The sequence below is a fragment of the Phyllostomus hastatus genome, unplaced genomic scaffold (assembly GCF_019186645.2).
Source record: "Phyllostomus hastatus isolate PE091 unplaced genomic scaffold, TTU_PhHast_1.1 phas_scaffold_1674, whole genome shotgun sequence".
Classification (NCBI taxonomy): domain Eukaryota; kingdom Metazoa; phylum Chordata; class Mammalia; order Chiroptera; family Phyllostomidae; genus Phyllostomus; species Phyllostomus hastatus.
This window is the reverse complement of record NW_025334011.1, coordinates 13,735,565-13,749,336: the sequence shown is the minus strand read 5'-3', so window position 1 is coordinate 13,749,336 and position 13,772 is coordinate 13,735,565. Positions and strand designations below refer to the sequence as shown.

The 13,772-nt window shown below is 43.8% G+C and overlaps 2 protein-coding genes across 2 annotated transcripts in view; one reads left to right on the top strand and one right to left on the bottom strand.

Annotated features, from left to right (window-relative positions):
• LOC123831350 (amyloid beta precursor protein binding family B member 1 interacting protein) overlaps positions 1-11,213 on the top strand; it is a 93,515-nt gene extending 82,302 nt beyond the window's left edge. Inside the window, exons 12-14 of the mRNA XM_045858243.1 lie at positions 417-531; positions 7,481-7,584; positions 10,374-11,213. Of these exons, the coding sequence (XP_045714199.1) occupies positions 417-531; positions 7,481-7,584; positions 10,374-10,877 (723 nt within the window). The 3' untranslated portion in view covers positions 10,878-11,213. The remainder of the gene's footprint in view (positions 1-416; positions 532-7,480; positions 7,585-10,373) is intronic.
• Positions 11,214-13,300: 2,087 nt separating this feature from the next.
• LOC123831076 (protein adenylyltransferase SelO-like) overlaps positions 13,301-13,772 on the bottom strand; it is a 55,897-nt gene continuing 55,425 nt past the window's right edge. The window contains exon 21 of the mRNA XM_045857711.1: positions 13,301-13,595. Within this exon, the coding sequence (XP_045713667.1) occupies positions 13,473-13,595 (123 nt within the window). The 3' untranslated portion in view covers positions 13,301-13,472. The remainder of the gene's footprint in view (positions 13,596-13,772) is intronic.

The following is a 13,772-nucleotide window of genomic DNA, read 5'->3' as shown; positions in this document are numbered from 1 at the left end:
CAGGAGCACCAACCCCAGAACAGTCAGAAATCTTGAATATAAATTCTATCTCCCCAGAAACTTTACCAGTAGCCTACCTATTGAATGAAATTGCCAATAACATAAGCAGCCAATTAACACATATCTTATATGTTATATGCATTATATACTGTATTCTTACAATAAAGCTAGACAAAAACTGGTATTAAGAAAATCATAAGGAAGAAAAAAACACAAAAAAGTCCATATATAAGTAGATCCACACAGTTCAAACCCATATTGTTCAAGGTCAAATATATTTAAAAAAAAAAAACTCGGGAAAGGAGGAAAAAGAGGAGCATGAAGTACTTTTTTTCTCTCAACATGTAAATTTCAGTTGAGTGCAGAATCCAGGAAAAACAGATAACTGTCTTGTTTCTCTTGTGTTTCCTCCCTAGTATGGAAAGACTCTCTATGATAACTACCAGCGGGCCGTGGCCAGGGCCGGGCTGGCCTCTCGGTGGACAAACATGGGCACCATCAACACAGCCACCCCAGCTCCGCCTTCTACAGGTACCACCCAGAGCAGAGATCCTGACACTGCTTCAAGCTCAGAGCTAATGTTCAAGCTTACCCAACACATTCCAGACGAGCAGAACTCAGTAGACAGTGCAGAATACATTTCCCTTCTGACAGTCAGGCTCAAGATCTGCACATACACACACTTGCATCCATTTCTCCGTAAGTGACGTTTAGCAAAGCTTTGACCCTTTTTCATAGGATGCTTGTGGATAAGATGTTGGTCACCAATTTAGGGTGAGCTGGTAGGAGTGTCTCATCAGAGTATAAATGTTCTATTTGTCCAAGGCTTCGTCAGTCCCCAGCACACTGCCCACACCAAGGACCAGATCATCCCCTGAGGTTTTGTCTCATTGACATCATGGCTAGAGCTTTGTACCCAGTCCTGGACATCACATTTTAAAGGTAGCAGGACAGCTACTTGTTTGTATTTCTAAGGAGAACAGGACATTGAGGGACGAAGTAGGTACTGTGTGCCATGTTGCATAGTTTCTGGTTCTTACAACAGCCCTGCAAAGTATCCATTATTACCCCCATGCCACCGATGAGAAAACTGAAGCTGAGAGAAACTAGATCTAGTATCTCCTCAGTGGCTGAACTGAAATGCTAACACATTTATCTTTATGATAAATAATGGTCCAAAACACTGGAGCCAACCATTTGTGGCAGAAGAGTCCAGTCATCATTCCCAGTGATAAAGGGTGGTCACAGCAAAAGCCAGCATTTATGGTCTTTGCTGCTTCAAAGGGTAAAACAAGCTTGAAATTGTGGAAGCTGCCGTGAGGTCGACTTGACCCAACATGTAAAGATGCTTTTATCACATGCATCCGGTCTGGCTGTTCTGTGTACGGTGCGTTTCCTGGAAGTGTTGGCCAAGCTGTTTCCTGCAGAGCACTTGTCATAATTTGTAAGTTTAGGTATTCATTAGTTTGTTCATTGCCTAGACTCTCCACCAGACTCTAAGTCTCCAAAGAACAAAAACCATTTCTGCGTGTTCCACATTGTGCTCCAGGGTTCACAAGCCTGCATGCAATACAGTAAATACATGGAGAGTTAGTAAATAAAAGGTCACTGGGACTGATTGGGAGCCAGGATGGGCTTTATTGACCTTGATCACATGGCCGGTGATTAAGTCAGTCGTGCAGATGTGATGAAGCCCCACTGGAAACTCCGGACACTGAAGCGTGGGGCACCTCCTGGTTGGAGAACATACTGATGTGGCAGGACGGGGCTGGGCCCTGACTCCTCAGGGCGAGGGCCTGGGAGCTCCACGTCAGGGCCCTCCCAGACCTTGCCCTGCGTGTATTCTTTATAATGAAACTGTAATTGTAAATGCGCACTTTCCTGAGTGCCGTGAGTCATTCTAGTGAATTATTGTCCCTGAGGGGACCCTGTACTTGTAGAGGGCTGGTCAGAAGTTCGTGTGACTGTGAGGCTGAGCCCTTGTGGAGGCTGAGCCCTCAAACCTGCAGAGTCAAATGCTAGCACAGGGTGGTTCTATCAGAGTTGAATTTATTCCACTTTTGACTTGCACCCAAGTCCCGCTTGGGATGGAAATGGAGTAGTCTCCCTGGCAGGGTCTTATGTCTGCCAACTGTGGGCTTATGTCAGCAGTCATGGGGTGTCTGGGGATGTTGTGAGATGCTGTTAGGATAGGGCACCCGCAGGTCCCATATCCAACTATAGGCATCCCTCCTGGGATGTTCCCAAGAAAAAGGGTTGTACGCACCAGGAACACAGAAGTAGAATTCTGCATTTTGATTAGCTGGGCTAGTGAACATAACTCCTCACTCAAGGCTCTCTGGAAGAATGAACTAGAGCTTATGGTTTAAACTCAAAGCCTGAAACAGACGTCCCTTCTCCCTGAGTCTCAGTCAGTCAAAGGCACTACAACCCCAGTCATTTAAAGAAAAAGAGGAAGAAGAGAAGCGAGCAATGGAGGTAGATGGGATGAAGGAAGAAAGGGAGAGAACGAAATGGCTGTCCTTGCCCCACAGAGATGCTGCCCACTGTTAACCTAGTAAATGCAGAGGGTGAAAACAGGAGGGGCAGGAGGAGCAAGACATCTCCAGGTGGGAAGAGGGATTGAGACATCCTTTCCTCTTACAGGGCTCTACATACGACAGACATTGACCCCACCACAGATTTGTGGACATCAACCCCAGATGGGAGCTAACACCGCCTGTCCATCTTACTATGCTTCTCTAGGCCAGTTTCTCTGGACTCTGTCCCCCAGAGAACACTGGCAATGTCTGAGCACATTCCGGGTGCCACATCTTGGGGGATGCTAGTGCCATCTAATGGGTAGAGGGCAGGGATGCTGCCTGTCCTACAAGGCACAAGACTACTCACACACGAAGAATTTTCTAGTCCCAAATGTCAATAACATTGAAGAAACATGCTCCAGTCAATAAAACCTTCTAGTTTCCCTAAATGTTTTACATGTTCTTCACACTCCTCAGACTTCCAACCTGCAACTCCTTTACTCTCATCAGAGAAAATGGAACTATCAAAAGAGACCTCCTTTTACTTCCCACCATGAAACCCAATAAGTTGCCTGCATGCGCACCCATCCTGGCTGAGGCCATCATGTTACCTCCTAACAAGGGCAGCTCTGCATGCATGCTCTGGTCCCCATTCTGGCACCACCTGCTGTGCTGTGGTGCAGCTCTGAGCCCACAGGCTAAGGACACAGCCCCCAAGGAGGCTGCCCTTCCTGCAGATGCCAGCCACACTTCAGGAGCCCCCAGGACATCCACACTTTTGGCCTCCTGCCTACAAATTTGGGGATTCCCATGACCCTCTCAGGTTCAACAGTTTGCTGGAAACACTCACAGAAATCAGGAAAATGCTATTCTTATGCCTACAGATTCATTATGAAAGATATAAGTCAGGACTGGCCAAATCAAGAGACACATAGGATCAGGTCCAGCTGGGTCCTGGGTACAGGGCTCCCATGTACCCTTCCTGAGGAATTAGGGTGCATCTCCCTCTCTGATTTTTTATTGGAATTTCATTTCACAGGCACAGTTAATTGAATCATTGGCTACATGACTGAATTCAGTCTCCAGCCCCCATCAACTCCCCAGAGGTTAGGGTCTTTCTGGTAAGCAGCCCCTGTTCTGAGCCACAGTGTTAGCATAAACTCAGATGTGATCCTAGGGGCTCATGAATAGCAGATATTTAGATCACTTGGGAGATAACAGGAGTTTTAGAAGTTCTATGCCAGGAACCCAGGACAAGCATGCCTTTCTCTCCTACTTTCTCTCCTGCTCTACCAGGTTCTCCTCACCAACATGGCTCCCTTCTTCAAACAAACAAATTTTAAAACCTTCCTAGGATGCCACATCCCCCTCCTGCTACTGCCCACCTGACAGCTATTCTAAAGGGTGGACCACATTTGCTGTTTTCTACTTCCCACTCTCTCTCCCACCTGTTCCAGTCAGGGTCAGCCTCCATTACCCCATGGAAAATGCTCTTGCTAATCTCACCAGTGGCCTCTATGTTGCTAAATCCAGCTATTGCCAATTCCTCTTCTTATCTAACCTTTCAGCAACACCAACACAGTTGGACACTCCTCCTTGAAATAATCTCCTCTATTGGCTTTCAAAATATCACTCACTCCAGGTCCCCCACCCCACCCCACCCCACCCTTCTCTGGTCACTCTTTTCTATCTTCCTCTACTAACTAATCTTCTTCTACTCCACATTAAATTACCCAAGGCCCAGTCAATCCTCACCTTCTTCTCATTTTACACAATCTCCCTAAGTGATTTAATTCACTCTCAGTACCATCTATGTGCTGACTGCCTATAAATATACATCAACCCAGCCTTCTCTGTTGACCTCCAAACAGATACATTCAACAGTCTGTTCAGTGGCTTCCCTTGGATACATCACAGACAACTCAAACCCAATGCCTGTAAAACTGATCTCATCAGCTCACCCTCCCAACTTGCTCCCCACCGTTGTTCTCTAATTCTGTAAATGACATCATCATCTGCCCAATTGCTCCTGTAGTACACATGCAATAAAAGCTCACTCGCCCTCAAATCCAATTACTCCTAAATCCTGTTGATTCTACCTTCTAATTATCGGTCAAAGCTGTCCTTGTCTTTTCATTTCTATTGCCATCAAATCCAAGCCACCGTGCTCTTTCACTTGGACTCACACACTGGCTGAGTCAAGTTGGCCTCCAGCTAAGCCCGTGTTTGCAGGTGCCTCCCCATCCATGTCACCTTCCCCTACCAAAACCCTTTGGAAGCTTTGCATCACTCTGAGATAAAGTCTCAAATCCTTAGCTGCGTAATATGGGTTTGCCCATCTCTCTTGCCTCTTTCTCCACCCTTGTCCTTGTTTCTGTTCATACCACATGTACCATTTGCTTTTTCCCAGTTCTGCAAAGCCCCCAGCACCACCCTTTCTCAGAGACTTTACAGATGCTATACCCCTACATTCCTCAGGTCTCAAATGAATTGTCCTTTGTGATTGTTCATTTAGATTCTGATGGAAATCATGAGGTCAGGGATTATTATGTCTTGTATGTAGTGGTTTCCCCAGCACCAAGTGCAATGCCTTGCAGATAATAAATGCTCAGCTGGAATTCAAAGATGGTTGGGACAACGAATGATTTATACCTTATAGAGTTTCTCTAAAGATTAAGTAAACTAACGTAGTTGATTTCATTAATACTAAATGCACAATAAATGTTAGTTCCATTCCTTCCTTCTAGATGATTTCCTAAAACTAATTTCTGAAGAATATGATTGTAGCACTCAGATGAGATTTCCGTTGATTAAAAAGGTGGATCTTGTACACGATGGAATATCCTTTAGTAGATGGTAAATTAACCCACGTTGGTGCTGCTATAGAATCAGAGAACAAATATTCTGAGATTTCAGAAATAAACCATACTGGGACGCATCCTGCTTATTAATAAAATGCTTCCGTGAGCAACTAAACAGAAAAAAAATCCTCAACTTAGACTTTCTCTTAGCTTATTCTTAGAATTCATTGCCATCGGCACTGGCTGTGTAGGGCTTTAAGTTCTACATTACTGACCAGCATGGAAGGAACTGAGGATGAGTTTAGAAGGAAGTGAAGCCACGTTCAAATAGAAGGTGAAGTTCATTCTTCTCAGTAGATACACACACATATGCACACACGTTGACTGCGATCACATCTCATCAACAAAGACCTGTTTGAAATGACACCATCTTTTAAAGTTCAGTTCTTGCCAAATGCTGTTATCGAAGCCTCTCTCTTCACCTGAACTCATCGCACAAAATCAGTAGGGCTCTCAGGGAATGTTTTAGGGACCCATGTCCACCCAAAGTGCCTAGTACAAATCAACTACATGTTCCTCCCAACACCCCCTCCTCCCACGAAAAGCTGTGAAGGTGAACTTCAAGAACAGTATTTAAAAAAATGTTCCCAAGGGTCAGAGTCTACTAGCTGACTGCACTTACTTGAACTTCACCCTGTTTGGGGCACTAGTCAGGGAACCCCCCTCTTTACCCAACAACTGCCTGCCTGAGTCACGGGCCTGCAGAGTGGGCTTCCCTCACAGGGGAGTGATCCCCTGGGCCTCGGAACCACGGAGGGTAGCTCAGAACAAGGACTGAGGCTGAGGGCCGGCACTAGCCACTTCTGGGGAAAACATGCTGTGGAATCACCCAAGTGGGCTGGAGTAAGCCCAGGTCCCTTCTGTCTGATGCCTCCCCAGCTTTACCTGGCTCCTTTTCTCTGGGAATCTGGACTCCCTTTCTGCCTACCTCCTCCTCTTCCTCCTTTCCTGTCCCCTCTTCCTTACACAGTTGAGCCAGAGCCCTGGAGAAACATACCATGTGCACCAGCAAGGTCACTGGCTGGGAGGCATCAGCCACATGGGACCCACATGTTTCTGCTCTGATCACCCAACTGAAAAAACACAGAGGCATTGTTCTACATCCGGAGTGCTTAACAACAAGTCATTTGATTCTTGATAAATGACAATCTTCTTTCATATTAGGCAACAGCTGTGGAGACTTTTTTAGTACTTACGAAATGACTTCAGCAACTATTTTTAATCAGGACACTATAAGGCAATTAACAGAAATCCAAGTCACTGTAGTTTAGGCAACAAAAAAGGAGGGGGAGAGATTTATTAACACTCAAAACTGGGAAGTCCAAGGGCAGGGAAGTCCAAGGGCACAGCAGGATCCAGGGGTTGAGTGATTTCATCAAGACCCTGTTTCTTTCGTAGGCACTGTCCCCATGAAGTGACAAGGACTGCCACTGACTCTCCAGGCTTAGTTTTTCACACAGCAAAAATCTTAGTTCAAAGATTCTCACCTCTGAAAAAGCCCCGGGAAGGGCTCTGTTTCATGCACATTCCTAAGCCATCTGGCCTCACCCCACACCATGCCACCTTCTCATTTGCCAGGCTGAGGGCGGGGATCGGCCCTTCACAAACCTTGTGGGTTAAGAATGGCGGAGGGAGGCAGGGACTGAATCTCGGTGAAGGTTGCACATTTTGCTCAATTCCCTCTACTATTTTTGTGCCCAAAGTAGTTTTTGGTGAGGATAAGGTTCAAAAGTTGTTCATGTACACAGCAGGGTATGAAACCAGATATATTTCAACAACAGGAATTTTTTAAAGAGATTTCAAGGTTTACCCTCCAATGACCAAAAAGTGTTTGAGATCATACTATTCTCTAACCCCTCAGTTAATCCAGGTTTCGTAGCCTGTATAAAGCATTTTCTTTTCTGAACCATTTGTTGAGCCTCACAAAATCTGGACATAAAAAGTCTCAGATTGTTCATAAAGCCCTCAGTTAACCGTACTGTGCCCATGAATCTCTTCCTTTTGCACTGGAGAGAGAAACTGCTTTATATTTTCAGATGAACTTTCAAGAATGTTGAAATGTCCCCATTTCTTCTTGTCTCTCTTCCTCCCTCTCAGGACTTAAAGCAGGCCCGGCCCAGGCCAACGGTCAGATACCCCAGGCCGCACACTCTGTGAGTGCCGGCCTCCAAGAAGCCCAGGGACACGTGGACACACCCAAGGTAGGCCAGAGGGGAACCGGCATGACCCTATCCAATGCTCGCCTGTAAACCCGTGTGCCAAACCGTTGGCAGAACTCTAGTAACTGCTCTTTTAGAAAGGGCAAGCATGGTCCCAGCAACTAGGTCACTCTTACTTCCTTTAGGTAATTGCTTTTATCTTCTTTAACTTAAAATTACATGGGCTAGAATGGAAAGTTAAAACCCACTGCTATCACACTGCTTTGGGAAAATGTAAGAGGTTTATTTTAATGCTGAAGATTGATAACTATTTTTATTTTAGCTTCATTTATTGTGTTGGACTGGAGTGATTTTATTGACTTGGTTGAGTGGGTTTCGCACTCTCTGAAAGTGACTCTGAGTTTGAAGCCCTTGGGATCTCTACTTATTTTTTTTTTAACAACTCAGAGCAACAGTTAGTCAGAAGCCCTATAGTAAATGCTTACTGAGCCACAGAAGCAGATTAGAGGACTACTACTAAGAGGATTTCACTATCAACTGTGCATTTTATATTTTCTGTTAATGTTCTACATAGATCTTCAGGGTGATGGAGAAGAAAACACATTTTAAAATCATAGCTAAATCGGTATAACATTCTATATAACTGCTTTTCTCAGTAGAGGAGATGAATGAAGATTCATTTAAATCTATCTAAAATCTGTAGCTAAAAGCTATAATTTATTTTTTTAAAGACGTTATTTATTTATTTTTAGAGAGAGGGGAAAGGAGGGAGAAAGAGACGAAGAGAAACAAACTGGCAGCCTCTCTCCCACCCCCTGCTGGGGACCTGGCCCACAACCCAGTTGCGTGCCCTGACTGGAAATGGAACCAGTGACCCTTTGGTTTGCAGGCGGCACTTAATCCACTGAGCCACACCAGCCAGGACTAAAAGCTATAATTTAGTAACTAACCCAATTGGTAACATTTCAGTTTACTGTACAAGTTTCTTTGAATATTTTCCATGTGTGGTTCAAAACAACCTTAAATAATTATATCTTCAGAAATTTTTCACTTCATTTCCATCTTTCATTTTGTCCATCCACCAGTGGTGGAAACAGCTAAACCTTATATTTATTGAATGCCTTATAATTTTTGAAAACCACCATAAACTATTAACAGTTGTGTTTCTGCCCTGGTTGGTGTGGCTCAGTCGGTTGGGTGTCGTTCTGCAGATCGAAATGTCGCCGGTTCAATTCCCTGTCAGGGCACACAGCAGGGCTGCATGTTCAGTTGATGTTTCTCTCTCACATCAGTGTTTCTCTCCTTCTCTTTCTCCCTCCCTTCCCTTCTCCTCAAATCAATAAAAGAAAAAAATTATTTTTTAAAAAATGCGTGTTTCTGACATTCTCATCATGCTTTATTATTTTCACGGTTTCTGTGATGCCAGCTGAAGACACACATTTTAAAATGCTGAAAGCAATCAAAAGGATCCCAGAATAGAAATCACTTAACTATGTGTGAATACCAATGCCCCAACTGCCTGTTCAGAAAATTTTTTTAAACATATCACCAGTAAATTAGCTTATCATGTTAAGCAAATAAACTAAATAAAATAGAAACTTTATCATAAGGCACTTTCATAGAAGAAAAAAAACTTCTAAATGGAATCTTTAGTGGGAAGAAGTTATTAAGCAAAGAAAAATAAAATGAAACCTCGTAAAGTGTAAGATTCAGTGATAACTTTCACTAAAAGAGAGGGATTCGATTCGGCTGCCTAGAATTTCTGGGGGAGTTGCATTATATAAATATAATTTATTATGATCTATTATGTCAGCAGAAGAACTACGTTTTTGTTGACCTTTGGCCAAGTTTGGTGTTCTGTTTTCTACCAGTAGCACATGCATCATGATTTTCCTCTTTGGAACCACTCACAGTTATCTCATTTGATCTCATCATAACCTTGAGACATAGATAATAATGATTATAATTAGCCAGCTGGCTTTCATATAGCTAAGGTAAATCCTTAGGACTGCTCCACCCACCCACCACCTCCCCTGAAGCTGTTTTGTGAGTGAGCGCAAAGCCTATCGTTGGCTTCCCTCTACAAGCCCACAGTCCTGGGGAAAGGCACCTTTGCTCCCCGTGCAAGCAGGAAGGTCCTGAGGCAGGACAGACGGCCTTCATGCTGTGGCTTGCACAAAGGTTACCTGCAGCCCAGAACTACTCTGGTTTTCTTTTTCCCTTCCACCTTCTTGGTGCTAATCACGGTAGGGCACTTAAGATTTGGGGAGGGTTTTGAGATGCTCCTTAACCACCTTTCTGCCACTGAGGGTGTGGTACAAGCGCAAAATAACTTTATAGACACCTGCTCCTGACAACTAAGCCTCACAGCCAGCTCAACACAAACCAGGAGAAATGTTGCTGATGGATATGCCTGCAGCCCCAGGGGCTTTCCTTGGGAACCGAGGCGACGTGGGGATTCCAGGAGAGCCAGTTCACTGACATTTTGAGTTCCCTAAGCAACCTTTCAACTAGCTAAGCTCTATCCCACTAAATCTCTGTTAAAGATAACAGATTCTGAGGTGACACGCACATAGTCTAAACATAATGTACAACTGCTTGAATGGGGCTGTCTTCCATTTAGAGGAGACGTGGTAGATTAGTACTCCGGGTAATAGTGTTAAAGGCCTTTTGAGTCGTTCTCCAGCCTCAGAGCGAAGATAAGCTCAGGAACAACCTTGCAGTCTCTGGGCTCCCCCTGAGCAACACCACCTAGAACTCACAGGTCAGCAGGAATGTCACCTCCACTGGGGCTGTGTGCCAAGACTAACGCTGTTGTTGCTTTGTTGAAGGACAAGAAGCCAGTCCTTGCTAACCAGGACCCAGGACCGCCCAGGGCCCATCACCCTCCCAAGTCCAGCCTGCCACCGCCCCCTCCCGTGCGACGGTCCTCAGACACAGGTGGCAGCCCAGTGATACCCCCCAAGGCCAAGGGCACCGGCTTTCCAGCCCCGCCCAATGACTTTCTGCCACCGCCCCCGCCGCCCCCACCCGTGGAGGAGGATGAAGAGCTGCCACCACCACCCCCGGATTTTAACGAAGGGCCACCAGACTTCGTGCCTCCTCCTCCCCCTTCGTTTGCCGGGGATGCGGGGTCATTACCGCCCCCTCCTCCACCCCCACCCACCCTTGCCCCCGAATCCGAGAGGCCGTCCCCTGTTGTTGCCAAAAGGCCTCCGATTCCCCCCAAAAGGCAAGAGAATCCGGGACCACCCGGCGGGGGAGGAGGTGCGGAGCAGGATTTCATGTCAGATCTCATGAAAGCTCTGCAGAAGAAAAGAGGCAACATGTCCTAAGGGAAACATCCAGATGTCTGTGTGTGATAGGTACCATCGTTTCTAATCTCAAGTGCATTTTTGCTACTTTTGCGTGATATGTTGGTCATTTCAGATAAAATATAAAGTGTGCAGACTAGAAATGTAAAACATTTCACTGTTGCTGAAGTGCATTCATAACCATTAAGCTAACACAGAATTTACAGTATCTGTCTAAATGTACATACTCTTCCTGTGATGTGTACATCGGTGGAATTTCTCTCACCTTCCAAGCTAACCAAAATGATGTTTTATGTTCATTTATTTTATGATGTTCAGAAGCATCGAATTAATAAAAGTAAAATTTTTCTTCCTGAAGATGGTATTTCTAGGAATATCTGTACAAATCTAGGGCAATATTAACACTTTTTATAATATACTTGATATTTTGAAAAGAGCTTTTGAAATCCTGCACCTTCTAAAGTCTTACTGATCTTCCACATATTTTCCACCTTCATCTCCATGACTTCCAGAATTTTCACAAAAATCAAAGAGGAAAATTTTCTGAAAGCGAACCTCTTTGGCCCCAGCGGAGTTCAGGGTCATACCTGTCACATCATTTGTACCTGAAACTTAACCAAGGGGGTACTGGGGCCCATCGCTTGGGTCAAGGGCACTGAGAGCACAGGGCCTGGGCGCTGGGAAGGGACAGGGAGAGATGTGGTTGTTGTGGGCGTCAACAAGGACCCCAAAACAGTCACTTCAAACTTGTTTCCAACTTAGAGAAGAAATAAGCCTGCGGACGTGCTTAACCGAGATCCCGCAGAGCTGGCTCGCAGCCGGGTCTCCTCACTTCTCTCCACGACACACCCTTCCCTTACAGGGGAAAACTATAAAAATTACTGGGTTTTGATCCACTCTCGTAATTTCTGTCTTTTAACTGCTGTGTTTAGACTCTCGATGTTTAAGGCGATGGCTGGTCCCACTGGGCACCGTCCTTGCGACTGTCCTCCACCACGGCCCTTGTTCTCTGTCCCTGCATTCATCTTCCCCTCTGGCTCTGCCTTCCATGGTTTTAAGTGAGCACTTTATATGATTCCATTTTATTTCCCTTTTTAGCACATCAAATATACTTTTTTTCACTTTGCTAGTAATTAATTCCAGGGCTAAGGTAAGAACATCTTACCACACCAGAAAACAAGGTAGTTAGCAAAAACTTCTAGGATCGTGTCGAAAGGAGCCAATATGAATAAAACCTCACCGATCAAATGTGGGACACTTTGTACATCAGTAAGGATGATAATAAATGCAATTGTATGAAACATAAAATATGCTTAAATTCAAGAGTTCGTACTGACACTAACAAACAAGACCACTGCTTGTCTTTAGAGCATGCTTGGGAACCCACTTGCGAGTCTGCCTTTCTGTATTGCAGGATAACCAAACAATAAATAATGGGAAGTTTTCCTCTCTAGAAGGCTCCTGAAAAATTAGATTATAATCATCTGCAGCCTTACTGAACCAGTGGGTCGAGGTGATGAGTGTCAGTGACCAGTGAGATTACATAGGAAGACCTGGGGGACGTACACACTAGCCTCCTGACAGCAAGTATTTCTACCAAATAAATCAGATCTGCATCTGAATCAGGCCCTAGATTTACAGAAATACAGGGGACACAGCAACATGTTAAACAAGACCACAGAGATGCAATCAGCAAAATGCAGACTGGGAGATGCTAGAGGATGAATTATCTGGTTTCTGTAACCAAAACAAAACAAAAAATTGCAAGAAAAAAACATGTAAGTGGCTCAAAGCAGTTATCAAAAGAAACTTAAAAGATTCATCATCCAATTATAATGGACAATCTTTACTGGGATCCGAATTCAAATAAGCAACTATGAAACAATAGTGATGGTGATGCCATAAAACAACATGAAAAAACTGAAAACTGGCTATTTGATTTCATGCATTTGGGAGTTAGTTGTTCATTCTCTTAAGGTGATAATGACATTGTGTGTATGTATTTTAAATCAGTAATGTCCAGAGATGCATACAGACATATGGTAAAGTAAATGAAACAATGTCTACGAATTTCTTTAAAACACTAGGAACACTGAGAAGTGTGCAGGGGTCTAGATGAAGCAAGATTGGCCACGCATTGATAATTAATAAGCTGGTTGAATAAAAGGTAAACGAGGTTCATTAAACTATGCTCTTAACTTTGGTAAGTGTTTGAGGATTAGCATTATAGACCAAAGAAAACAGCTGTAAGAATACAGTTAAGCTAGCATACTCATTAGATGTGCTCCAAAGTACCGGGCACATAATAAGTGTTAGATGAATACTTACAAATTCATTATAAAACATTATAAAAATTTTTTAGTTATTGAGAATAACTCACAGTTTACCAAAAACCCCTTATGGTTCCATTAAAGTTATTAATTAGAACAAAAATGATCACAAAGATGTTTCAAAGAACAGGTTCAGTTTATTTAGTTGAGAAATATTTTTTATATAATCGTTACTTTGAAATTCAGGATTGTCACCAAAATGTAGAAGGTCATTAAGAATTTATCAAATTGATTATTCTATGTTGAATTCAATGATGGAAGTATTCTTTAATTTATTTTTTCCAAATTAAGATGAGCAGCTAACTCTGAGATCTCTGGCCCAGGAGGGTGTGGGTGAGGAGTAGCCTGCTCTCTCAGCGGCAGGGTGCTTCTGGAAAGGGTGCCGGAGAACTTGCTGAAGGAGACGGACCTGGCAAACAATTTAAGTAGATAAATATAGATTTCCTTCCTTGGAACACTTACTAAGTTTCTCAATTTCTAAAACAACAAGCTAAGTTTTAAATGTGTTTGAAAATGCTTAAACATTTTATATTTTATTAATACTTGTTCAACTATAGTTGTTACTTAAATTTTCTACCGTTCCATA